The sequence below is a fragment of the Odocoileus virginianus genome, unplaced genomic scaffold (assembly GCF_023699985.2).
Source record: "Odocoileus virginianus isolate 20LAN1187 ecotype Illinois unplaced genomic scaffold, Ovbor_1.2 Unplaced_Contig_4, whole genome shotgun sequence".
Taxonomy (NCBI): Eukaryota; Metazoa; Chordata; class Mammalia; order Artiodactyla; family Cervidae; genus Odocoileus; species Odocoileus virginianus.
Genome location: NW_027224321.1, coordinates 172003 through 199106, shown reverse-complemented (window position 1 = coordinate 199106; position 27104 = coordinate 172003). Strand labels below are relative to the sequence as shown.

The window sequence follows — 27104 nt, the reverse complement described above, 5'->3', positions numbered from 1 at the left end:
GAGGTAATAATGATGATACTTCACTTGGACAGTTGCAGGATTTAAATAAGGCTGCATAGGTGGAAAGGTCCAAACACAAACCCAGGCACCCTTGAGAGTTCTGATCATTGGTGTAGGGCCAGGCGCAAAGCGGGCATTTGATGAATATTTGTTGGACAAAAGTCAGGAGACTGATTCTTCTCACCATGCAGTTATTGACAAAAGATCCCACCGATAACTGCCCCCTCTGCTGCTCTTGGCCATATGGGGTAGGTGGTGGTGGTGGTGGGTCAGTCGCTTAGTCATGTCCATCTCTTTACACTCTCACGAATTGTAGCCCACAAGGCTCTTCTGTCCACGGGATTTCCCAGGCAAGAATACTGGAGTGGGTTGCCATTTCCTCCTCCAGGGGGTCTTCCTGAGCCAGGGATTGAACCCAGGACTCTTGCATTGCAGGAGGATTCTTTTACCTCTGAGCTATCAAGGACACCATAGGGTAGGAATTCCACGCTAACCCACATTGCAATCTTAAGGAACGCGCTTCGCTCACGCAACCATGGTTTGGGTGCAGGCAGTGTGGTTTGCAGTCTTCAGACTACTGTCTCGTGCAGAAGTCAGAACTAGGCCAACTGTGGTGATCAAGAAAGTGTGAGCCTCTCAAACAGATTCCTTTCAACATGAGACCTGGGACCTGCTTTCCCCCATTCCTATTTCAAAGTAGCAAACAAGAAAAAGAATCTCAGACCTCTTTGTTGAAACACTCTCTTTCACTACCCACTCCTACATATTAAATAAATCTTCTAGCAGTCTGAAAGATCCTAGAACAGTGGTTATTAAATTACAAAAATACTTCCTCAGCTCCTCATTTGTTCCAGAAACTAAGCCAGGCTCCAAGGATTCTGATTCTAGATGAACCAAAGATTCTGCTTCCAGAGACCTTTCCCCACCGGAAGCATGTCATTCACAGTTTGAAGAGTCCTGTATTTGGTCCTGCATTGGTTCATTCCTTTCTTTCAACCTGAGGGAACTCATTGTATTAAAGACATTATTTTGAGCATTAGGAACTAGACAAAGAATATCGTTATTAGTAACAGTACAGACATTATTAATCATATTTTCTTGCTACTAAACTAAATAACAAGGATAACAAGGTAACACATCCTCAAGGAGATCATGGTCTAACAGGGACAAAAGTAAACATAATAATAACCATAAATCTTTGAAAAGCTGAGCCTGAGGAGTTGAAGGACTGTGTCATCTTCACCCCTCCTAAAGCGGCAGAGAAAGCTCGGAACCAGACTCCAGACACGGTGGACTGGCCTCCTCACTGGGCCCCCCAGGCAGGCCTTATCTTAGGACTCTAGGGATCCTGCCCTGCTGAGGGTCATGGGAGTGCAGGGTTATAACTGGGAGGATAGGCAAGGTCAATGTCCAGGCCCGGACAGCAGCATTTGCCCTTTGGTGTGTATCGCCTGTAAAGAAACATTTCTTAAGTAATCAATTTCTTTACAGAAATCAGAATCATTATACATATGGCTCTCAGGTGGCACAGTGGTAAGCAATCTGCCCGCCAGTGCAGGAGATGAGACCCCGGGTTTAATCCCTGGGTCAGGAAGATCCCCAGGAGTAGGAAATGGCAACCCACTCCAGTATTCTTGCCTGGAGAATCCCATGGACAGAAGAGGCCTGGCAGACTACAGTCCATGGGATTGTTCAAAGAATTGGACATAACTGAGTGCATGCACACACACACAGACACACACACACACATATATATATACATCCAGTATAGTCATTATATATATATAATATATATAATCATTATATATAATATAATAATTATATTATATAGCATGTAAAATATAATATATAATATAATCATTATATATATATATATCCAGTATAATCATTAATAAGTAACATACAGTCAATCCATTGAGAATTATATTTTCTCCCCTTGAGAATGTTCTGTAAAGCAAATGATATGATTTAAGTTTATAAAAAAAGGAATCTGATGAGCCTGTTTCTTTGTAATCAGTACTCTCTTGATCTCAGCCTGAAGCTAGTTGTTATTTTTAGGGTGAGCATAGATTCAAAAGAAAATCTACCATTTGCATCTTTCATCGTATTCAGCTTCGCTGGTAAATTTCTCTTCGACTTTAGTTAAAATGTCAGTTGACCTCTTTCAAATTCTGGTGGTTAAAAATTAATCATACTAAGCTCAGCTGACTTTTTTGATAACAGAAGCTCAATATCCAAAATGAAAGATTCTGTCATCCACTCAAAAAAAAAAAAAGTACTTTCTGCTGCTTGCTGGGTGCCTCGCTCTGTGTGGAGCCCTGGGAGATGCTGGCAAAAGAAATTATCTCAGCCCTTCCCTGGGGGACCCGGGGGAGTCAGATGAAGTAGAGAGGAAATGGGTAATTGCAGCGCCCTGTCATGGGGACTTCAGTTCAGTTCAGTTGCTCAGTTGTGTCCGACTCTTTGCAAACCCGTGGACTGCAGCACACCAGGCTTCTCTGTCCATCACCAACTCCTGGAGCTTACTCAAATTCATGTCCATCGAGTCAGTGGTGCCATCCAACCATCTCATCCTCTGTCATCCCCTTCTCCTTCCACCTTCAATCTTTCCCAGCATCAGGGTCTTTTCCAATGAGTCAGTTCTTCGCATCAGATGGTCAAAGTAACTTGGAGCTTCAGCTTTAGCATCAGTCCTTCCAATGAATATTCAGGATTGATTTCCTTTAGGATGGACTGGTTGGATCTCCTTGCAGTCCAAGGGACTCTCAAGAGTCTTCTTCAACACCACAGTTCAAAAGCATCAATTCTTTGGCACTCAGCTTTCTTTATAGTCCAACTCTCACATCCATACATGACTACTGGAAAAACCATAGCTTTGACTAGACAGACCTTTGTCAGCAAAGTGATGTGCTGTCTAGGTTGCTTATGAGCAAGCTATGGCTTTTCTTCCAAGGGGCAAACATCTTTTAATTTCATGGCTGCAGTCACCATCTGCAGGGATTTTGGAACCCAAGAAAATAAAGTCTCTCCCTGTTTCCACTGTTTCCCCATCTATTTTCCACGATGTGATGGGGCCGGATGCCATGATCTTTCTTTTTGAATGTTGAGTTTTAGCCAGCTTTTTCACTCTCCTCTTTCATTTTCATCAAGAGGCTCTTTAGTTCCTCTTCACTTTCTGCCATAAGGGTGGTGTCATCTGTGTATCTGAGGTTATTGGTATTTCTCCCGGCAATAGGGGAACCCATAAAGGAACATTACTCTGACTTGGGTAGACCCTTAAGGGGAAGTAACGCTGAGCTGAGCTGAGATGTAAGTGAGGAAGAAGAATTAGCTAGGTGGATGTTCCAGGTAGGTCTTCCCTGGTGGTTCAGACGGTAAAGAATCTGCCTGCAATGCAGGAGACCCTGGGTTCGATCCTTGGGTTGGAAAGATCCCCTGGAGAAGGGAATGACAACTCACTCCAGTATTCTTGCCTGGAGAATCTCATGGACAGGAGCCTGGTGGGCTACAGTCCACGGGGTCACAAAGAGTCGGACATGACTGAGCAACTAACACTTTCACTTCACTTTTTAATGTTCCAGATAGAGATCTCAGCAGGTATTTCAGTGTCACAAGAGGTTCAGGACTGGTGGCCTTGGGAGCAATGAGGCTGGAGAAGTGGGCAAGGGATGGAGCATAAAGGCCATTGCAGGATGCACTAAGAATTTGGACTTTATCCTTAAAGCATACAGTGTTACGTAAACTTAAACATCTGTGTCAGCCCAGGCTTCATGATTAACTTATGTGTGTCTGTGTGTGAGAATGAATGTTAACTGAGTCTACAAGTATAATTATATCCAAAAATTCCTTTTAAATGTGACTTCACCATGTTCCTTTAGTACTTGTTAGCTTCTCAGTCATGTCCAGCTCTTTGTGTGATCCCACTGACTGAAGCCCAACAGGCTCCTTCATCCGTGGGACTCTCCAGACAAGAATACTGGAGTGGGTTGCCAGGACCTTTTCCACTTGGGAGGCTTTAAAAAGACAAAACTGCCTTTGCTCCAGGCCCGGGTAACTGGGAGTTTAATTAATACATGCCTGAGACTCAGTGGTGCCCATTGTGGGTTTGCAAAACCAGGGCTCAGTCTCCAGCACCAGGGCAAATGGGATGTCCTTCCTCTTGGCTCAGGGTCTGCCTCTACCTTGTCCTATAAGTGAAGGAGTGCATGGAGAAGTGTCAAAATCTCCTCTGCGTTTCCAGATAAACCTGAGGGCCACATGCAAGATGGACAGTGTGTAATCAGGAGCTGAGGCAAGATGGCGCGATGTGAGTGGTGATGGTGATGCAATGATGGGCTAAAACCAGAGAAAATATGTGGGCAAAATCAATAGGACCCCTGTGGATGTTGGGAGAAGATGAAGGGTAAAGAAGAGCCAATGACTGTGTAACCTATGATGGAAAAGAATCTTTAAAAAAAAAAGACATATATGTATATAACTGAATTACTTTGCTATACATCTGAAAGTATAATATCACACACCATAAACTGATTATACTTCAACAAAAATTTTAAAAAGCAAATGACACTATAAAAGTTTGAACAGGAGAAAATTCAGCGGTGGTGATGCCTCTAGTAAGACTGAAGAGGAGGCTATTTGAGTGTCAAGGGCTCAAGGATGCTTAGTGCAACTGCATGCAGTGGGCAGCTGATGTAAGAGCCTGGATCTCAGGGTACAGTGAGGTGAGCAATGTGTATTTGGAAAACAGGCACGTGGAAGAGGTAACAGAAGGAGGGAAGAACTGGGTGAAGGAGATCGCATGAACGGCCATCAGGATTTAAATGACTGATCAAGAAAAGGAAGGCAGATTAGACAACAGAGATTTGAAGGGCTAATATCCACTTGGCAAAAAACCAAAAAGTGAATTGGAGGTGGGCAGGTAACGGCCGCAGCCTTGGACCACAATTTTGTCAAGAAGCTTAGGGCTTTCCCAGTGGCTCAGTGGGTAAAGAATCTGCCTGCAATGCAGGAGACAGAGGAGACATCGTGCAGGTTCCACCCCTGGGTCGGGAAGATCCCCTGGAGAAGAAAATGGCAACCCACTCCAGTACTCCTGCCTGGGAAATCCCATGGACAGAGGAGCCTGGTGGGCTATAGTCCATAGTGGGGGTCGCAAAGAGCCTGATATGACTGAATGACTAAGTACACACACACCATCATCATCAAAAATCTTACCCAACAAGGGAGGAGGGAGAGAAGGAGGCAGCTGTTAGGATGAAGAGGCTGGGTCAAAGGAAAGGGCCGTTCTGTTTGTTCGCTGTTTAATTTTTGCTCTTAAAGTGGAGAAATTTGAACACATTGACATCAGCAAACAAAAGCCACGGGGAAAAGAGTGAAAAAAAGTGAAGAGACAGTTGAGGATCAGGATCCAGGAGGAGAGAAGAGAAGGTGGGAGGTGAGATGGGAGCTGATGAGCGGACTGCAGACATTTGGAGGTGCAATGGCAACAGCTATAAGGCATTCCTTCCAGTCGCTTCTATTTCCAATTATGCGTGTTTTTAGCCATGTTCCGTTACCTTGAGGCTGTCACTCAAAGCCAGGGTTTACTCTTGCTCTGGACCACGGGTTCGAGTACCTTCTATTTCCAAGAGGAAAGTTTCTTCTCATCTCTGAAGACAAAAAGGGAATATACGGGCTCTGTCATTCACATCTAGACCTCAGACAACGCAAGACTGAGTGACTGTGCGTTAACAAGAAGGACTGTGACCAGCACCACCTGAGCCCCTACTGCTAAGAGGCTCCCCAGGAACGCGATGACCTCATCTTCCTTGTCAAATCTCCCTCACTCTCCTCAGTGGCGTTACAGCTGAATGTGTCTCCGCAAGCCCTCGAGGGCAGGGACTGTCACACTGATCCCTCAGTCCTCCGTGGGATCTGCCCGGGGCCTGTCACACGCATTTGTTGGATTAAATTGAATTGTCGTATTCAAAGCAGTCTCTGAGATGGCTGCACATCCAAGTCAGTGATGGCCCCAAAGCCCAAAATGATTTTAGAACTCAGCTCTGGGATTATCTTCCGAGGAATATAAAAAGGATCCATCACATTAATTTATGTCCACATATATATGTATATGTCCCAAATGATATCTTCCCAGTGTGGTAGCCAGCCCCCAAGATGGACACGTGGTGGTATTCACAGTCTTGAGTATTCTCCCACATCAGAGCAGGGTCAGTGTGTGTGGTTAGTAAACTATGCAGAAGTGATGCTACATCACTTGCAAAATCAGGAAATAAAAGACTGTGTGTCTTGGATGCTCTCTTGCTTGTTCAGTTCTCTCTCTCCCTCTCTTTCTGATCATGTTCTCTGGCAGAAGTCAGTTTTCATGCGTTGAGGACACTCAGAAAGCCCTGTGGAAAGGCCTGTATGCTGAAAAACCAAAGCCCTCAGTCCAATAGCCCCCAAGAACTGAGCCCTGCCGACCACCACCTGAGTAACCTTGGCAGTGGGTCCCTCAGGCCCAGTCAAGCCTTCAGATGAGGTCTCAGCCATGGTCAATAATTTCCCTGCCACCTTCTAGACACTCTGAGCCAGAAACACCCAGCTAAGCTACTGCTGGGTTCCTGACCCAGAAACTGTCAGACAATAAACATTTGCTGTTTTAAGCTGCTAGGCTGTATGATCATTTGACATACCTCAATAGATGGACATGAATTTGAGCAAACTCCAGGAGTTAGTGGAGGACAGAGGAGCCTAGCGTGCTGCAGTCCATGGTGTCACAAAGCTGGACACGACTTAGCGACTTAACAACAACAATAGATGACTAATGCACCCAAATTGGTTATTAATCTAATTAACTGAGTTTATTTCCAAAATTAAATCCAAGAGCATAAGCTTTCCACCACTACAGAGACTCAAAAGAATGGGCCCTAGACTCTGCAGGTAATTCCAAAAACAAGTGTTCAAAACTGTTCTCAGTAGTAGTCACGTTGCTAGAATAACTGTATTTCTTTCAAAATGGCACACCAAAGGAGGTCTAAACTTAGGCACTTCTTGTAAGCAAGCCTCATATTGTGAGCTTTAGTACTTCAGATAAATTGGGAGTAAGCTGAAGGATGGTCAGACGTTGAGTTCAATGAAACACAACTGAGCTCACATGCAAAAATGTTTCCTAAGCCTGTGTTATTGTAATAGAGAACTCTGATCAGAGAGTAAATTTCACAATTTTTCTGGAAAGTGGCCTGGAAAAAACAGAAACCAGAGTCTGACAGATCTGTCTCTAGGTCCTCTGTCTGCCACTCCCCACCTGAATCAAAGTTCTACATCAGCCATGAAGCCTTGAAGAAGCTACAGAAGCTCACTAAGCCTCAGCTTGCTCATCTGCAAAATGGGAAGGAGCATAGTGTTCCTGTCAAGGTGGTTGTGAAGCTGAAGGAGAAAACTGTGAAACATTTAGTAGAGGGTATTTTGTGTCACAACAAACATCATGAGTTGTTACTCACTTCTTCTGTGTAAATAGATAATACTCCTGGTTTATAGAGCCATCATGATGGTTAAATGAGAAAACCTATTATAAAAGGGAGAAAGTAAGTAACTGATGGCTCTGTCTGCTTGCTGAAAAGCACAGTTGAAGGTGGAGGGTAAAAAGGAACTCATAAGAGCTTGGGATTTTTAGAAAATGTTGCAGCCTGGGACAGGAGGGAGATCGGTGCTAATTTTCTCAGCCAGATTTGATGCTTTGAATCCTGATAAATTTCAAATGAGTTTCAATGCCTCAAAGTCAGCTTTTCAGTGATATGCAAAACAAGTTTATGCACGACAGTTCTTCTCATTTTCCTTTAAAATATTTTGTATTTCAGGGGTTTATCTCCTATGACATGGCTTCAGTGCATTCTGGCTTGATCAAAAGAGGATGTGTTGGTATCTGGCAGAAGAAAACGGGACCACTTACCACGTGATCGTTCATAAAGCGGTTCATCTCTGGTTCTGTCAGGAGTGAGACCTGTAACACAGTAATAGTCATAAGACAATTATGACTGCCCACTTCTGGAATGTTCTATGGTTTTATTATTGATGCCACAAATACACCTTTCCTGCAAGGAAGCAGTGGAAGATCACCAAGGGGTTTCACAGCATTCAGCTCCAATAGGGAAAATCCTCTCATTTACCTATTTTATCAACAGGTAAAAATGGTTTCTGCTTCCCTGATAGCTCAGTGGTAAAGAATCTGCCTGCAATGCAAGAGATGCAATGCAAGGAGATCTAGGAGGCTCTGGGTAGATCCCTGGGTCAGGAAGTTCCCCTGGAGGAAGAAATAGCAGCCCACCCCAGTATTCTTGCCTGGAAAATTCCATGGACAGAGTTACCTGGCAGGTTACAGTTCATGGGGTCACTAAGAGTTGGACACGACTGAGCTCACATGCAAAAATGTTTCCTAAGCCAAAGAACACTAACCTGACCCGACTTCAAGTGATAGACTGATTATGAAGGGGAAACGGAGAGCCCTCCCTCTCCCAAGCAAGATTCTAGAAGGGATGGTCAGCTCTGGTGACCTGGCCGGAGGGTTACAGCCCCAACCAGTCGGATGAGGCCTAGTCCAGATCTTTCCACATATGCACTGTTGCATGTGTGTGCGTGCTCGGTCATGTCCAACTTTGTGACTCCACGTAGTGCAGCCCACCAGGCACCTCTGCCCATGGGATTCTCCAGGTAAGAACACTGGAGTGGGTTGCCATTTCCTCCTCCAAGGGATCTTCCCAACCCAAGGATTGAACCTGCCTTTCTTGCATCTCCCATGTTGGCAGGCGGATTCTTTACCACGAAGCCACCTGGGAAGCTCATGTGTCATTGCATACCTGAGTCCTAAAACTGGTCTTGCACCAGGAAGGGACAAGCATGTTCCAGTTGGGGGACCATCTTAGGGTGAAAACCGCAACTGCCCTGACTAACCGGCAGAGATGTTAGAGCTGTGAAACGGAAATATGTCTGGAAAGTCTCTGCATAAATGAAGAGTTGCCTAAATGAAGAGTTGTGTCATTTTTGCCTACTGTTAAGAAAGGAGCAAAAGCAAATGTTTATTGTCCATAAATTCTGTCATTGTACAAAGCTTATATAGAGCTATTTCCTGTTTTAAATGACTCCCTGATAGAGAGCTTCAGTATGAAGTTAATTCAAGAAAAAAATATTTAAAAGATCTTAATATTAAAAAGGTCTCAACTTACCAAGCAGGTAACTGTTTCTTGATGTAGAGGATCCCAGGATATCCCCAAAAAACATCTAATTCAGGCATTGGTGTATATCAGCACATTAAAGAGAAAAAGGAAAGACACTACAAAATATGCAACTATTAACTGGAAGACTCATACAACTTTTTAATGAATAAAGGCAATAAGCTATATTAGATAACTTTAATTAATGTATGGTTTAGAACGCATTGGTGTTTAGTCACTGAGTCGTATCTGACCCTTTGTGATCCCATGAACTGTAGCCTGCCAGGCTCCTCTGTCCATGGGATTTCCCAGGCAAGAACACTGGACTGGGTTGCCATTTCCTTCTCCAGGAGGATCTTCCCATCCAGGGGTTGAACCCATGTCTCCTGCACTGACAGTGCTGAGTCTTAACCACACTGGACTACCAGGAAAGTCTGATGAACCACTGGGCTAATGAAGCAAACTCAGGGATAAATATCAAGGCCTGACCCCTCTCCCTAGCTTGACTGAACTCTACCCCAGACCTCCTGCATCAGCAGGCAGGTTCTTTACCCTTGAGCCACCAGGGAAGCCATGTGTGTCCAAAAAAGTACATGGGGAAGAATAAATTACATGAAGTTTAAATCATCTAAAAAGATTTCCACTAGACTCAAAATGAGTCCCAGATGTGGATCAGAAAGAAGGAAAGGAAACTTCATTACATGGACTTGCAGACAGACTGTGCACAGGTCAAATTTGGGAGTTTTCTTTCTATGAAGTCCTCATATGTGTTCAATAGGAAAGTTGTGCATGAGAAGTCTTCATGAAGCCACCAAAAGTCCAGTGAAGTGAAAGTTGCTCAGTTGAGTCTGACTCTTTGCGACCCCATGGACTGTATCCATGGAATTCTCCAGGCCAGAATGCTGGAATGGGTAGCCTTTCCCTTCTCCAGGGGATCTTCCCAACCCAGGGATCGAACCCAGGTCTCCCACATTGCAGGTGGATTCTTTACTAGCTGAGTCACCAAGAAAGCCCATGAAAGCCCAGAGTCACAAGTAAGGCAGCTGTTTGGCTCAAAACCTTTGTTGCAGGTGTCTGGGCCACCTACCTGTCACCCTCTTCACCCGTAACAGCCAGTAAGCCTGCTGGCCTTTGTCAGCATGACTGGTCTAGGAGGGGGCACAGTTCAGTGGGGGAAAGAATAACTTTTCAATAAATGGTGCTGAGGCAACTGGATATCCACATGCAAAAGGATGAAGCTGGATCCCTTCCTAATCAAAGCAGGCCATGAATCTCAATGAAAGGCTCAGACAAACAAGAGAAAAAATAGATCAACTTGACTTCATTAAACTTTAAAACTTTTGTTCTTCAAAGGGTACCATCAAGAAAGAAAAAAACCTTACAGATGGGAGAAAACATTTGCAATTTTTTTGGAACTTATATACAAAATATATAAAGAACTCTTCCTGCTCAACAACAAGAAGACAAATAACCCAATTTAAAATTGAAAAAGGATTCAAGTAGACATTTCTCCAAAAAAGATATACAAATAGCTGATCATTACTTATTAGTGAAGTGAAGTCGCTCAGTCATGTTCGACTCTTTGCAGCCCCATGGACTATAGCCCACCAGGCTCCTCCATCCATGGAACTTTCCAGGCAAGAGTACTGGAGTAGGTGGCCATTTCCTTCTCCAGAGTATTGCTCATTAGGATAATGCAAATCAAAATCTTAATTAGATACCACTTCACATTCATTAGAATGACTCAAATAAAAAGACAGACAATAACAAGTGTTGATAAGGATATACTAAATTGGAACTCTCATATATTGCTGGTGGAAATATAACATGGTATAACTATTATGGAAAACTACTTGGCAGTTTCTCAAAAATTAACACATAAAGTTAGTTTATGCTCCAGAAATTCCACTTGTAGGTGAATATCCGAGATAGATAAAAATACATGCCCGCACAAAAACTTGTACATGAATGATCACAGCATCATTATTTAAAACAGCCAAAAAGTAGAAACAACCCCAATTTTGATCAACTAATGAATGGATAAATCAAATGTGGTTTATCCATACAATGGATTGTTATTCCACCACATAAAAAGTATTGATACATTCTACAACATGTATGAACCTCCAAACATGCTGAGATAAACCAGTCGCAAAAGAAAACATATTGTATGCTTCTATTCATATTAAATGGCCAGAAAAGTAGCTTCATAGACAAAGAAAATACCAATAGATTAGTGGTTACTGAGTGTTGGAAAGAATAGGGTAAGAGAAAGGGGTATTGGAGTTTCTTTGGGGGATGATAAAATGTTCAGGATTTAGATAGCAGTGACAGTTGTACAACATTTGAATATACTCAAAACCACTGGGTGAATTGTACACATTAAATGGGTGAATTGTATGGTCTGTGAATTATATTTCAGTAACAGCATTATTTCTTTTTAATGAGACACATGACCCAAACCAGGCCAATGGTAGGGATGCCGAGAGGTTAGAGAGAAAGGCTCAGTCTGGAGGATATGAATCTGGAGTGGCTTGTAGTCTTGCCTCCGGCTGCAAGGAGAAAAGTCGTGAGCAGTAAGAGGAGGGGAGAAGGAAAAGATGAATGTGGCATCGGTAGCGTTGACGGCCCCTAAGCTGAGTCATCCGCAAGCACAGCTCCTCCCACTCGCTCTGGGGACGTGAGTCAAGGCATTCCCTCGTTTTGGCTTGGGCCACTTCTAGGTGAAGTTCTATCGTTTGGAATCGTTTTGGCTTGGGCCACTTCTAGGTGAAGTCCTATCGTTTGGAATCGTTTTGGCTTGGGCCACTTCTGGGTGAAGTCCTATCGTTTGGAATCGTTTTGGCTTGGGCCACTTCTGGGTGAAGTCCTATCGTTTGGAATCGTTTTGGCTTGGGCCACTTCTGGGTGAAGTCCTAACGTTTGGAATCGTTTTGGCTTGGGCCACTTCTGGGTGAAGTCCTATCGTTTGGAATCGTTTTGGCTTGGGCCACTTCTGGGTGAAGTCCTATCGTTTGGAATCGTTTTGGCTTGGGCCACTTCTGGGTGAAGTCCTATCGTTTGGAATCGTTTTGGCTTGGGCCACTTCTGGGTGAAGTCCTATCGTTTGGAATCGTTTTGGCTTGGGCCACTTCTGGGTGAAGTCCTATCGTTTGGAATCGTTTTGGCTTGGGCCACTTCTAGGTGAAGTCCTATCGTTTGGAATCGTTTTGGCTTGGGCCACTTCTAGGTGAAGTCCTATCGTTTGGAATCGTTTTGGCTTGGGCCACTTCTAGGTGAAGTCCTATCGTTTGGAATCGTTTTGGCTTGGGCCACTTCTAGGTGAAGTCCTATCGTTTGGAATCGTTTTGGCTTGGGCCACTTCTAGGTGAAGTCCTATCGTTTGGAATCGTTTTGGCTTGGGCCACTTCTAGGTGAAGTCCTATCGTTTGGAATCGTTTTGGCTTGGGCCACTTCTAGGTGAAGTCCTATCGTTTGGAATCGTTTTGGCTTGGGCCACTTCTAGGTGAAGTCCTATCGTTTGGAATCGTTTTGGCTTGGGCCACTTCTGGGTGAAGTCCTATCGTTTGGAATCGTTTTGGCTTGGGCCACTTCTGGGTGAAGTCCTATCGTTTGGAATCGTTTTGGCTTGGGCCACTTCTGGGTGAAGTCCTATCGTTTGGAATCGTTTTGGCTTGGGCCACTTCTGGGTGAAGTCCTATCGTTTGGAATCGTTTTGGCTTGGGCCACTTCTGGGTGAAGTCCTATCGTTTGGAATCGTTTTGGCTTGGGCCACTTCTGGGTGAAGTCCTATCGTTTGGAATCGTTTTGGCTTGGGCCACTTCTGGGTGAAGTCCTATCGTTTGGAATCGTTTTGGCTTGGGCCACTTCTGGGTGAAGTCCTATCGTTTGGAATCGTTTTGGCTTGGGCCACTTCTGGGTGAAGTCCTATCGTTTGGAATCGTTTTGGCTTGGGCCACTTCTGGGTGAAGTCCTATCGTTTGGAATCGTTTTGGCTTGGGCCACTTCTGGGTGAAGTCCTATCGTTTGGAATCGTTTTGGCTTGGGCCACTTCTGGGTGAAGTCCTATCGTTTGGAATCGTTTTGGCTTGGGCCACTTCTGGGTGAAGTCCTATCGTTTGGAATCGTTTTGGCTTGGGCCACTTCTGGGTGAAGTCCTATCGTTTGGAATCGTTTTGGCTTGGGCCACTTCTGGGTGAAGTCCTATCGTTTGGAATCGTTTTGGCTTGGGCCACTTCTGGGTGAAGTCCTATCGTTTGGAATCGTTTTGGCTTGGGCCACTTCTGGGTGAAGTCCTATCGTTTGGAATCGTTTTGGCTTGGGCCACTTCTGGGTGAAGTCCTATCGTTTGGAATCGTTTTGGCTTGGGCCACTTCTGGGTGAAGTCCTATCGTTTGGAATCGTTTTGGCTTGGGCCACTTCTGGGTGAAGTCCTATCGTTTGGAATGGAAGAGAGTGAACGAAGGAAAGACTTGTAACTCGCCTCCCCCGAGTTCAGAATGCCTGTTCATTCTTTCTCAGTTTCTCCTTCTGGACTGTTTTGGGTCTCAAGGCTGAACTCTTTCAAACTTCATCCTACCCACTCTAAATCAGAAAGATTTGCCCAAAGTCAAGTCCATTCACCAAGCTACAGATGTCAGCATTGCAGTCGTGTGGTCGACTGATGTGCCATATAGAAACTGTTTACCCTCTACGTACTTCTCTCACAAATTTAAAAAATATAAAAATACATAAAATACATTTAAATATAGAAATATTATTAAAATATTTTAAAATAATTAAAACTACCCATAATTTAAATATCTATTTTAAATATTAAAAATATAACAATAATATAAAATATACTTAATTATTAAAATATTTTATAAAATACTAAAACTATAAAAATCATTAAAACTACCCATAATTTAAATATTTACTTGGTGAAGAAAGAATATTTTCAATTTTAGAAATTTATTTCTTCAAACCTTTTAACAAAGCTTTTGAACTTATTATAATTATGTGGTTAAAAACCCAAGTTTTCTATATTAGAGACACTTTCTTTCACTTTATTCTTGTCAGATATTTTCCATTTGAGCTAAGTCTTATTTTATAATAATTGGGACTTTTTGGTCTTATTCTCTATTTTTGGCTTCCATCTTTCTTTACATTATATTCCTTTCTCTGGAAATTCTTTTACTATCTACATATGTTTTTCAAGTGGTCTTTATATTCATTACTCTGAGGGGTTTTTTTTTTTTCAGTTTTCTTTTATTCCCTACTTCCAACAATGATTTATTTGTTCTTTGTCTAAATTCATCCCATTCCATTGTCTTTCACGTTTGTAGTACCACCATTTATTTCACTGAAAATGGTTAACAGCTGTCATCTAATTTTTCTTCCTGTTTCATATAAGAAATCTATTTTAGAGTTTCCAGGAATTACTTTAAACCTCCATCTGCTTTCTCCTCTTTCTTTCAATATGCAGAATCATTTAATTTAAGGAATTTTTTATTTGCTCATACTTTTTTACCGTTTCCTAATCTCTGAGGGAAAGCAACCTGGGAGTTTATTTTAAAAACTGTGTTTGTTTCAGGGACTAACTTTCTATCAGAGTCTTCACACAAAAGTTGGGATTGGAAGAAAAGTGAGTAGCTTTCAGTCTGCGATGAGAAAATTGCAGCAGGTTTGTGGGCTGTGCAAGCAATCAGAATCAACTTCCCAAATCGGAGATGGAAGAGGGCTTAAACTGGGGCCCACTTGTCAATTTCTACTGTGTTAAAGGTCACGGGAGAGCCGGCATCCCTGTCTCGGGACATTCGCCGCTAACTCCCAGCTCTCCTTAGCATCCGCTCTCACCTGCCCTGCCAGCCCCCCACCGCTCCGTTCTTACCTAGCTCCAATCTGCTCTCCATCTATTCTGTCACCTCCCTACTTCGAATTCTCGAGTAGCCCCAAGCCAAGGATCCTGACAAGACCCACGAGGTCCACCTTGGCCAGGCTCGGGTCCTCTCCAGCCCCACCTCCTGCCCCTCTTCTCACATTCTGCTCCCAGTTACAGTGGATTTCTGTCCGTTTCCACCCGTCAGCTTAGCTTCTCTCACCCTCAGGAATTCCGTCGTGCTCTCCCTGGGCGTGAAATCTCTCCCTCCCGCCCCTCCGCACCCGTGCACTTCATCCTGAGGTCACCCACTCTCCAGTTTCCCTGGAAACCTGCTCTGCCCCACGTGCTCCCATCCTCCCCCGTGTGTCCCAAAAGCCTGCCTGGTAGTCAGGGTGGCCCCAGCTGAATGGACACCCCAGACTGGTCCACAAGGGCCAGGGCTGTGCTTTTCTTGCTCCTGGCTGTCTCCTGGCTTCCCCCGCATAAACCACAAAGTCAACACAAAATGCTTGTGACATGATGCTTGGTCCTTGTCACTTCTGGCTTAGCTTGGCCCGGCAGGCACCAGCGTGTCAGCTGTGAAGCTCACGTCACTTCCTGAATTCTTTACTGGAGTCAAACAGGAGGCCCTGGGTACCTGAACTAGCGTCATGGAGACAGGATGCGGGGAAATCACCCAGAAATCACCTGGAGCTTGACCCCCAGACATCAACAGTGAGAACAAGATCGATCAAGAAGGTTATGCTCAACTGAACATTTTTGCAGAATCCTCCTTATAACACTGAAACCACCCCTGTGGTGTTGGAGAAGACTCTTGAGAGTCCCTTGGACTACAAGGAGATCCAACCAGTCCATCCTAAAGGAAATCAGTCCTGAATATTCATTGGAAGGACTGATGCTGAAGCTGAAACTCCAATACCTTGGCCACCTGATGCAAAGAGCTGACTCATTTGAAAAGACCCTGATGCTGGGAAAGGTTGAAGGTGGGAGAAGAGGACGACAGAGGATGAGATGATTGGATGGCATCACCGACTCGATGGACATGAATTTGAGCAAGCTCCGGGAGCTGCAGGTGAATAGGGGAGACTGGCGTGCTGCAGTCCATGGGGTTGCAAAGAGTCAGACACAACTGAGCGACTGAACTGAACTGAGCAGAAGTTCCTCAGTCATGAGTGTCACTCCTTCCTAACTCTAAAACGGACTTCCATAATAAATATGTAAGGCCCGGGTCTTCCTGGCAGTCCAGTGGCTAAGACTCCATGCTCCCAATGCAGGAGTCATGGGTTCATTCTCTGGTCTGGGAATTAAGATCCCATATGCCAAATGTGAGGCAATAAAAAAATAAATAAACATATGTAGGGCCTGGGTATGTTCATAATAGAGAAACATTACTTTTATGTGTAATTCTTGAAGTTGAAATTGTTTACTTTTCTCATGTAATTTTCACTACAGATTTAAACCTTGAAAAAATGAATAAAAGTATAAGTAGAGAAAGATGTTGTTCAGATTTGACTTTGTAATGGTAGAAACATCTTTAAATAGCAGAGAAGAATAGATTACCCCATTATGAATAAACAAACATATAACAGTTATGCTTTTATCCCAAGCTAGAGTATAGAGGTTTCCTTCTCATATCATATTCCTCATATCATATTACATGTATCAATGTATCATATTGGTAAAATATCTTCCTCAGTTTTATTATATGTGTTTAATTATTGACTTAACTTCCACCCTGTATCAAACATTGTCCTAGACAATAAAACAAACATTCCCTGCCCTCATGAGATACATACTTCAGTAAGAAATATAATTCCAAGTCAGAATTTTACATGTTACTGATTTCTCAGTATTATTGCAGATGATTATCAATGCAATTGAGGGAAAAAGATGTGTCCTGTCATTTACTGAGCATCTGTTATGTGCTAGGCTCTGGACCGTGAACTTACTTGGTTTCCTCAACATCCTATTGGGTGGTCTTTATTACTGGCATTTAACAGATGGAGAAGCCTGAGATCATGGAGATTAAATATCCTGAACTAGATTGCAGAGCTAGTAAATGAACACTCATCTATCAAAAATGCCCCCCTTCATTCCACTAAACCAGAAAGGCAGTGAACTGCAGGCTTAAATCTAGAACTTTTGCTCATTGTTTTCTTAAGCTCATGTTCAAAATCTTATAGAGGTGGGATTGGAAGAAGTAAGGGATAATGAACACAAGTTTGCAGGTTCAGACACATGCCGAGGCACCTAGGTGATGGTCCAGCTACTCTATCACACCTTGAGGGATGCCAAGCCCCTGTGCATACCTCTTCACTGCTGCTGGACCCGGAGCTGGAGGGCCAGTGGCAGCGAACCCACACATCCTGCGCTCGCTCAGCAGACATCCGCACGGTGCTTCTGCAAACTGCTATGGGCTGGAAAAAGAGAAACAGTGAGTTCTTTGCCCAGCAGCTCATGTAAATGTTAGGACCTCCCCACGAAATCAGGCAACATCATAGCACTTGGCACAATGGTGCAAACAGAAAGGAAAAATTCAGTCATTTCATTTTTCCAAAACAAAAATGTCTCAAAACCTAAGCAGAAGCAAATGATGACTGAAACATCTCTTAAGCATTTGCTACATTACAAGTCCCCTGGAAAGCAAACATTCCCTTCCTGAGCACTGAGCTGGTTACCTTGCATGGTTTCCCATGAGAACAAGAATTGGGAAGATCCCCAAAGGCCTCTGCTCTGCTCTCCCTTGGTCTCAGATTTCCTTCAGATGCTAGTGACACTCAGGTTTGGGGTGTTTGTGAAACAATCACGGCAAAAATTTCCACGGAACAACAAAGCAAAGGGTCTTCTTTTCAGAATTGATATTGCTATGTAGCAAAACAGACGCCTTCACACCAGTAAAATAACAAAACGCTGACACCCTTGGAACAACACCTCGGAGAGTGAGTCTGGGGTGGTGGTGCTGGCCTGTGCAGATGGGCTCCTACGCCTGGGGATAACCAAGCATGGGGCCATGTGCTGGTCACTGGAGAAACAGAACTGACCAGGCTACAGTCCTGACCCCCGTGGAGTGCAAGCTGGTGGGGGAGACGGATTTTTGCATGACAGTCAACTACAAAACATGCACCTCGCCCCAGGAACACAGCTGGCATTTTGAATTCATTTAAGATAGAATGCGAAATGTCTCGGGGATTTTTCTTTGCTATTGGCCCCTTTGTATTCACTTTGCCTGGCACCATTATTATGCCCATTTTAAAGAGCAGAAAACTGAGGCAACAGGGGTTAAATGATTTGCCATGATTATTCAGGATGGCAGACTTCAGAGCTTAAGTCCTTGACCACAGAGTCACACCGCCCCCACCCAGGGAACAGCGTGGACACAGTTAATGGTGCCTAGAAGGGTGGCCGGACACCAGACATGGCCAAGACCTCAGTGTGACTTTGAATAGCTCCGGGTGATGGAGGAAGGCAGAGCTCCCTCGCATTTGTTTCCAGGCTGGTGGCCTTTGCCCCACACTCACCACGTGGTAGCCCCTCTGGAAGTCACAGGTGGCGGGGTCTGCCTCCGATTCCCTCCTGCATGTCGTCTCTTGAATCCTGAACTCTAGGTCCATGGTCAAGCTGTCCTCGTCCAGGGCGTTGACCTTCACAAAAACAAAGTGGCAGCTTGCTACAGATGTGTTTCTGAAGGTCACATGCTAGAAATGTTTCTCCCCGCACAAGAAAAAAGGTGCCAGAATCTCCCACCACTAAAGCTTTCAATTGTCACGGCTATCGCTCAGTTCTGCACCCTCATCCTGAAGACCAGGGGAGGAAGCACTCTACGAAGGTTCATAGAACATCACTGAGACCACAGAACCAGGACGTGGGTGTCCTGACTCCAAGCTTCTTCTAATGACTTCCCTTTACCGTGGAGCCTCATTATTTACCAATTCCATACTTGCAAATTTCCTAAAATGTATATTCAACCCCAAGTCAGTCCTGGGTGCTGTCACAGCCGCTCATGGACATACGCTGAGCTGCAAAGAACTTGAGTGGCCCGATGCACACGCTCCTGCCCAGGGACAGACAAGGTGATGCTCTCCTCCTTGTCCTGGCTCCCAGACTGTACGCAAATCATTTTTATGGTCCATTTTGTGGCATGCTTTTCTCATTTTTGTGCTTTTCCTTGGCGACCTTGCTATTGAAATTGGCCCCCAAGCCTACTGCTGACAAGCTGTCTAGTTTCCCAAGTGCAGGAAGGCTGTGATGTGCCTGCCGGAGAAAATACGTGTTAACTGAGCTCTGTTCAGGCCTGAGCTATAGTGCTGTTACAGTGCGTGTGTGTGTGAGTGTGTGAGCACACGCACCTGTGCTTAGTCGTGTCCGACTCTTTGCGATTCCATGGACTGTAGCCCACCAGGCTCCTCTGACCATGGGATTTCCCAGGCAAGAATACTGGAGTGGGTTGCCATTTCCTCCTCCAGGGGATCTTCCCGACTCAGGAATGAACCTGCGTCTCTTGCATCTCCTGCATTAGCAGGCAGATTCTTTACCACTGGCGCCACCTGGATAGCCCCTACAGACCACTTACAGAAGGAGAATAAAGGGATGCTTTGCTTTGGTAACAGGCGACAGGCTCCAAGCTTGGGAAGGGGCTGGGGGTCCTCATGTCTCTTTCTGACACAGAATGAGGAAGGCTGATACAAGCAGAGTTCTCTGAAAACAAGCAGGACTAAAAACTCAGTCTTGCCATTATTTTCCACCTTGTTTATTGATAATTTTTAAATACTAGATACTAAATATGAATCTCATTAAACAAGTAAAACCTCATCTATCAGCTGGAGCACATTGTTCAGGTTCTCTGCCCCCTGTTCCCCCACCCGCCCCCTGCTCCCACCATCGTCCCCTCCTCCATTATGCTTCCGGAATTTTCCTTATAGCAATCTGATGAAAGCAAACTGGCAGGACAAAGGCATAGTTTAAAAGATGCAAATGTGGGGGGTTTGAATACTGACCATTTTGTTGAACTGTGAGATTATTTTGCAACCTTTTTTGCATCTCTAAGCACAACTCCAGAATATGGAGAAAAGTCTAATAGCTCTGCTTTTTCATTTGAATTCACTTTCAGCCAATTTCTTCTCTGTGTTTTTTGAAAAAGGTAAGACAACCCAAATACTCAACAATAAGAAATCAACTGGAGAAAATCCCAAACCCAGCATTATGGCTGAAATAAAAATGCAGTACTCTATAATCAGTGTTACAGTGTGGTCCTCTTTTTCTTTAAAAATGTATTTTATACTCACATATGAAGAAAAAAAGATCCAAAAAACATCCGGCCACGTGTCTGTAGTGGGTGTCTCAGAGGACTGAATAGTAGATGTTACTTCTAGTTTTTTCCTTCTTGTTGAGTCTTGTGACTCTTTATACTAAGTATATTCTGATTTTTTTATTCTTCAAAAAGAAATAAAAATATATAAGCCATAAAAGGCCCATAACAATTCCTTTGGAGATTATAATGTTTAATGTTATATGTCCACTTAGCTGGGCCACAGCATCCAGATCTGTGGTCAAATATCAGTCTGGATGTTTCTGTGAAGGTGTTTTTGGATGAAATTAAAGTGGTGGGCTTTGAGAAAAGCAGATTACTCTTCTTCCTATGGATGGGCCTCGTCCAGTCAACTGAAGGCCCAAATAGAACAAAGACTGACCTTTTCCTCAGCAGGAAGGAATTCTGCCAGCAGATGGCCTTCAGACTTTACCTGCAGCGTCAGTTCTTCCCTGGGTCCCCAGCCTGCTAGCTCCCCCTGCAGACTTTGGCTGCACCAACCCTCCACAACAGTGTGGGCCAGTTCTTTAAAATCAATCTCCCTGTCCATCTGTCTCTCTCTCTCTCTCAGTTCTGTTTCTCTGGAGAAGCCCAACTAACACAGAGGTCACTTGGGTTTTTCAAACTAAGCCCTTAAGATTGAACAAAGAGTAAATCTCGGGTATAGCTGCCTAGAATAACGTATGAAGACAAAAAGCAAAAAAATGCAAAGAAAAGGAAAGGTAAAAGTGGACAAGAAGGGGCGCAGACACAGAAAGGGTCCCAAAGCTCCCGTGGCTTTGCCCCGAATGTCCCGGAATCCATCCACTCCCCACCCTCCTGGCGCCAGGAGGCTCAGTGCCACCATCGGTCATTGCCCGCTTCCCACAGTCCCTGTCTGGGCCTCCTCCCTCGCATCCCACTTCAGAGATCTTTGGAGGTCTTCTCTCACTTTATTTAAAGCTCCACCCCTACTCCCTGCAGAGGGGTAGTTCCACTGCTGGAGGTTCTCCTACCTGAGTATAAGCTCAAATATGACGTCTCTGTGGACACGTCTGCCCATCTGACAGCTGCCCCAGCCCAGACCCATCCACCCATCCCCCTGTTTTATTTTCTCTACAGGACTCTCCACTCTGAGAATTCCTTCACTTTTTTATGTAATTTCACCCCATTCTCCTTCATCACCTTCTTCCCTCCGCCCCCCCCCCCCCCCCCGCCCCCGCCTTTCTCTTCCTCTCTCTCTGCAAAGGGCTCTGAGCTCCATGGAAGTGTCAACTACAAATTGGCGCTTGCCATCTACCTGTGGACTGTAGCCCGCCAGGCTCCTCTGTCCATTGGGATTCTCCAGGCAAGAATACTGGAGTGAGTTGCCATGCCCTTCTCCAGGGGATCTTCCCAACCCAAGGATTGAACCTGGGTCTCCTGCATTGCAGGCAGATTCTTTACCACTAGCACCACCTGGGAAGCCCATTATCTACCTCTACAAAGGTTAAATCAAGTGCTGCCGCAGCTGTTGACCTTCAACATGTCTTGAAGGAGTTCAGGGTGGAGAGCAGAAAGGAGGCACTCTGTACTCAGGATAAAACTGGCAGGACATGCCTTCAGAGAGTTAGATATTCTCAGCCCAATTCTTGTATCTCCTTGTATCTAGAAAAGCACTAAAATCTTTCATGGTGATGACTTTTCTCATGACTAGCAGAAACTTCATGAGACCAGCAGAAACTTTCTAAAAAATAAATGTGCTTGACTGCATGTATTCCCCCTTTACCAAAATCACATATATACTGTCCTTCCCTGCTATCTCTTTAGAGCTTTTTCTCAAAGCTTTCGAGGTACTGTCTCCAGGGCTGCAGTCCTCTTTTTGCCCCAAATAAAACTTAAGTCACAACTGTCACGTTGTGCATCTTTTTAAGTCAACACAAGCACAATCTGGTCCAGCCTCTGTCTTCCTCGTCCCCTGCACAGGGTCCATGTCTACCTTGTCTTTCTCTGCTTGTGTCCACTGAGGGAACAGTCTGAATGAGCCTGGTGTTGAGGAGCAAGGAAATCTTCATAACTGAAGTCCTATTTCCCCACATTTCCCCATCCTTTTCTAAACTTGGAGCCCAAGGGATAAGTTATTCAAAATCAATTGCAACAGTATTTAATCCAGGTCTGCTGGGAAAACCCAATGGTTCTTAACCCTGACTACACATCAGAATGACCAGGAAACATGTGAGAATGTGAGCCCCACCCTCAGAGACTGGAACTTAATGAGCCACCCTCCCTTTTGGACGTCAAGTATATTTCTTTCTTTTTTTATTTAGATTCTTTGCCCATATAGGCCATTGCCAAGAGGCATCAGGAATATTTCAGTCTCTCAGGTGGTGCTGACATTTAGGCAGATCAAGAATCACTGGGCTTTCCAGATACTTGTTTTTAAGCCACACCATGTGACAAGCAGGATTAGTACCCCCACCAGGGATTGAACCAGTGCCCCAAGCGTTGAGGGTGTGGAGTCTTAACCACTGGACCACCAGGGAAAACTCATGAACCACTGGACTTATGAAGCAAACTCAGGGATAAATATCAAGGCCTGACCCCTCTCCCTAAGTCCACTGAACTCTACCCCAAACCTCCCACATATACACAAACATGACAAAACCACTTATTTCCTTTGGACATATTCCTAGAAATGAAACTATGAGATCAAAAGTTATATTTGCCATTTTTAATGTTTAACATGTTTATAAATATGCTTAATGCATATTTCCAAATCACTTCCCACTTATTTCCTTTGGACGTAGTCCTGGAAATGAAACTATAAGATCAAAACTTATATTTGCTATTTTTAATGCTTAGCAGGTTTATAAACATTTAACACATATTTCCAAGTTGCTTCCCAAAGATAATCTTACCAAATTACCCTCTCTCTGGCAATATTTGAGATTTCCTTTTTTCTCTTCTCCTTTCTTTTCACCTTGGTATTTTAATTCTGATTTTGTTGGCTGTTAGAGAGGTGACATCTTTTCTCCAATGCTTCAGGTGCATTTGTATTCCTTCTTTTGTGAGCTGTTTTGTACCATCAGTGCCAGGGATCCGTTCCTTCATCTCTTTCCTGAGCTCTTTGCTTGACTCTGAGTGGATCTCTTGGGTCTACTGTTATGGGGGGACGGGGGGACTGGTATATTTGAGGCCATCTTTAGGTTATTTGTAGAAGGCATGACTAACACATACTCCTTTCCCTATTTGGAACCAGACATGCAGATGACACCACCCTTATGGCAGAAAGTGAAGAAGAACTAAAGAGCCTCTTGATGAAAGTAAAAGAGGAGAGTGAAAAAGTTGGCTTAAAGTTCTCAACATTCAGAAAACTAAGATCATGGCATCTGGTCCCATCACTTCATGGCAAATAGATGGGGAAACAGTGGAAACGGTAGCGAGCTCCAAAATCACTGCAGATGGTGACTGCAGCCATGAAATTAAAAGATGCTTACTCCTTGGAAGAAAAGTTATGACCAACCTAGACAGCATATTAAAAAGCAGAGACATTACTTTGTCAACAAAGGTCCATCTAGTCAAGGCTATGGTTTTTCTAGTGGTCATGTATGGATGTGAGAGTTGGACTATAAAGAAAGCTGAGTGCCAAAGAATTGATGCTTTTGAACTGTGGTGTTGGAGAAGACTCTTGAGAGTCCCTTGGACTACAGGGAAATCCAACCAGTCCATCCTAAAGGACGTCAGTCCTGGGTGTTCACTGGAAGGACTGATGCTGAAGCTGAAACTCTAATACTTTGTCTATGTGAAGAACTGACTCACTGGAAAAGACCCTGATGCTGGGAAAGATTAAAGGTGGGAGGGAGAAGGGGACAACAGAGGATGAGATGGTTGGATGGCATCACTGACTCAATGGACATGAGTTTGAGTAAACTCTGGAGTTGGTGATGGACAGGGAGGCTGGCATGCTGCAGTCCATGGGGTCACAAAGAGTCAGACACGACTGAGCGACTGAACTGAACTGAACACATACAATAAAAAGCAAAACGTGAACCACTTCTAAAAAGAAAGAAGCATCACCAGGACAGATCAAAAGGGGAGAGCTTTCCTTCCATTGGGAGAAGAAAGGAAGTTTTCATGGCAGAGACATGGTGATGGAACTTGGCCAGTGAATTTGAATAATGAGAAAAGGCTGGAAAGAAACAAAATTAGGCAGAATTCCAGAGAGAAGGCAGCCTACTGGAAGTGGAGGGGCATCTCCTACTTGTGCTCTTGCTAAGGATCCCACACATAGGTGTGTTTATTTGCAGGTGCCTGTGTGTCTGGGCTCAGATGTCTAATACCAAGATGGCCCCATGTTCTGGAATGTGCTCTGGATGATGACACCTCATGCTAGCTCATCTCCACTGGCCAGATTTCCGTGGTATCAGTAACTAGTTCTCTTGGGAGCTGTCCTCAGGCTCTTATTCACTTAATTAACTACTAACTTTCTTCTGTAGCAAGCACTAGCTAAATTACAAGTGACTCTAAACTGTCCATTTGCAAGCTTGGCAAAAGGACACCATTATCCACCCGCCAACACATGGATTCCATTAAATGCAAAAGATGGAAGCCAATACACCAGTGAGGGAGGGAGAGGTTCTTTATTTTGTCCAATACCCTTCCAGAAGGCACTCTCCCTTTGGCTTGGCAGCTGACCACATATGTCAGGGTCTCCACACTGTGACAGCCAGGCCAAGTGACTGACCCTGTCTACAGCAGCCCAGTTCTGGGCAAGGTGCCTTGAGAAAGCATCATCTTCATGACCTATGACCCAATTAGAAAAGACAACTGGGGACAATTCGATACATGTCCTGGGAATATGGAGTGACAAACTGAGCCATTTTCTGAAGAAGTAGGGTCAAGATGAATGTATTGATATTTTATTTGGAGACTGGAGCTATGGAGCCAGCAGTTGTGTGCCCTTCACAGCACTATGGTGGTACCCAGGGCTTCCCCAATAGCTCAGTGGTAAAGAATCTACCTGCAATGCAGGAGACACAAGAGATGCTGGCTCAATCCCTAGACTGGGAAGATCCCCTGGAGGAGGAAATCGCAAACCACTCCAGTATTATTGCCTGAAAAATCCTATGGACAGAGGTACCTGGTGGGCTATAGTCCAAAGAGTCACAACATGACTGAGCACACATGCACACAAGGTGGTACCCCAGAGGGATGGGAGAGGCGCACATGAAGGTGGAGAGGAAGCAGCAGCCTTCTGACCTCTGTGAGGAAGCAGGCATTGCTTGGACCCCTGGTCACGTCTCCTTGGTTCCCACTTTCCCAGGTGGCCTGGCTGCAAGGAGTTCTTACTCTTAGGACCTGGAACCTTGTAGAAGCTCCCCACCTCTCATCTTAATCTTAACTCTGCTGGAAGATATTTCTATTCCCCTTTGCAGAAGACAATATGCAAGCGGTGAAAATCACCCGGGACCCAGCGAGGGGAGAGACGACTGCTGTCTAGTTTCTCATTTCCTTTGAAGGATAATTCTGTGTTTGTTTCTTTGCCAATCATGGTCTTAGTCATCGTAAGCCCATGAAAATTCATCTTTTCCCCATTTCCCCAAGCTAACAGGAAACAGACGATTACCAAACTGACAAAGGAAAGTGGATTTATTTGGCTCAAAAGCCAGAATTTATTTCCTATAAGTATTAGGAGCAGAACTGCTGAACTTGAAAAGGTCTCATTTCTAATAAACAAGCAGGTTTTAATAAACGTCTCAGAAAGAACCACGGGAACTTTCGGTCTAGAAGCAGAGGGTAACATCTGGAAACAGGAAATGAGGCCAGAGGGAAGAAAACTGCAAGAAGAATCAGGCATCCGAGGTAGCTTCGAGAGCTTTATGACAATTGTAATTAAATCCTTTCTGTCTCAAAAAAAGAATGTGAAAGAGATGAGTAGCTGATATCTTTTTAAACTGGAAAAATTTTAATATGTACCCCCAAAAAACGACAAGAGGAAAAAAAACAAAATAGTATAGAGAAGAGGTAACAGGCACTTACTCTTTTAACTGAGCTTCTGAACGCCCGAAACAGATAGGGGCTCAGTGACTGGGAATTCACTTTTGCCACAGAGGCGCTGAGAGCCTCCTTCAGGGAAGCCGGGTCATAGTCATACACCGGGAAACCTGGGCACACAAGCACACGGGAACCCAGTGAGTCAGGATGCAGGGTCCAGACGGAGCTACATCATCAAGGGCAGGCAGCCCCGGGCCCCAAGCTCCGTACCTGTACAGGTCCAGTGATTCATTCCAAGGACAAATATCACCAACATCTTCATCGCCATCTTCTCCATTCTGGGAAGAACAATTTCAGTGCAGAGACAGGGAGATTGTCTCTGTGCCTTTGGGGCTAACCAGTTGTCTTGAAAGCAGCTGTTTATCAGTGTGACCTGGCTTGGTCTCTCCAACTGGAGCAGACAGCGGCTTCAACAGAGACACCAATTGATCCTGGGATCAATATTTACTTCTGGCTTTCCCAATGGACAAGGTCCAGTTGGAGGCCACTTGTGAAGTTTGGACCTCAACATGGGACTTCAGCCCACCGCAAAAGCCATCAAGAGGCGGGGACTCCACATGCACTTTGTTTTTCTCTATTTTAATTTCACCCAGATGGACTGTCTATTTCTCTTTATTTCATTTCATTTTTAGAAGGAGAGATGTAATCTTACTTTCAACAAAATGGTTAATTTTTTTAATTTATTTATTTTTAATTGGAGGATAACTGCTTTACAATACTGTGTTGGTTTCTGTATACA

The 27104-nt window shown here is 44.3% G+C and overlaps 1 protein-coding gene across 1 annotated transcript in view; it reads right to left on the bottom strand.

Annotated features, from left to right (window-relative positions):
* SPP2 (secreted phosphoprotein 2) overlaps window positions 1-26764 on the bottom strand; it is a 28842-nt gene extending 2078 nt beyond the window's left edge. Inside the window, exons 1-7 of the mRNA XM_020893852.2 lie at window positions 26576-26764; window positions 26351-26475; window positions 18567-18689; window positions 17358-17465; window positions 9198-9252; window positions 7928-7978; window positions 5556-5648 (exon numbers count right to left, since the gene is read on the bottom strand). Coding sequence (XP_020749511.2) covers window positions 5566-5648; window positions 7928-7978; window positions 9198-9252; window positions 17358-17465; window positions 18567-18689; window positions 26351-26475; window positions 26576-26642 — 612 coding nt within the window. The 5' untranslated portion in view covers window positions 26643-26764 and the 3' untranslated portion in view covers window positions 5556-5565. The remainder of the gene's footprint in view (window positions 1-5555; window positions 5649-7927; window positions 7979-9197; window positions 9253-17357; window positions 17466-18566; window positions 18690-26350; window positions 26476-26575) is intronic.
* Between the last annotated feature and the right edge of the window lie 340 nt (window positions 26765-27104).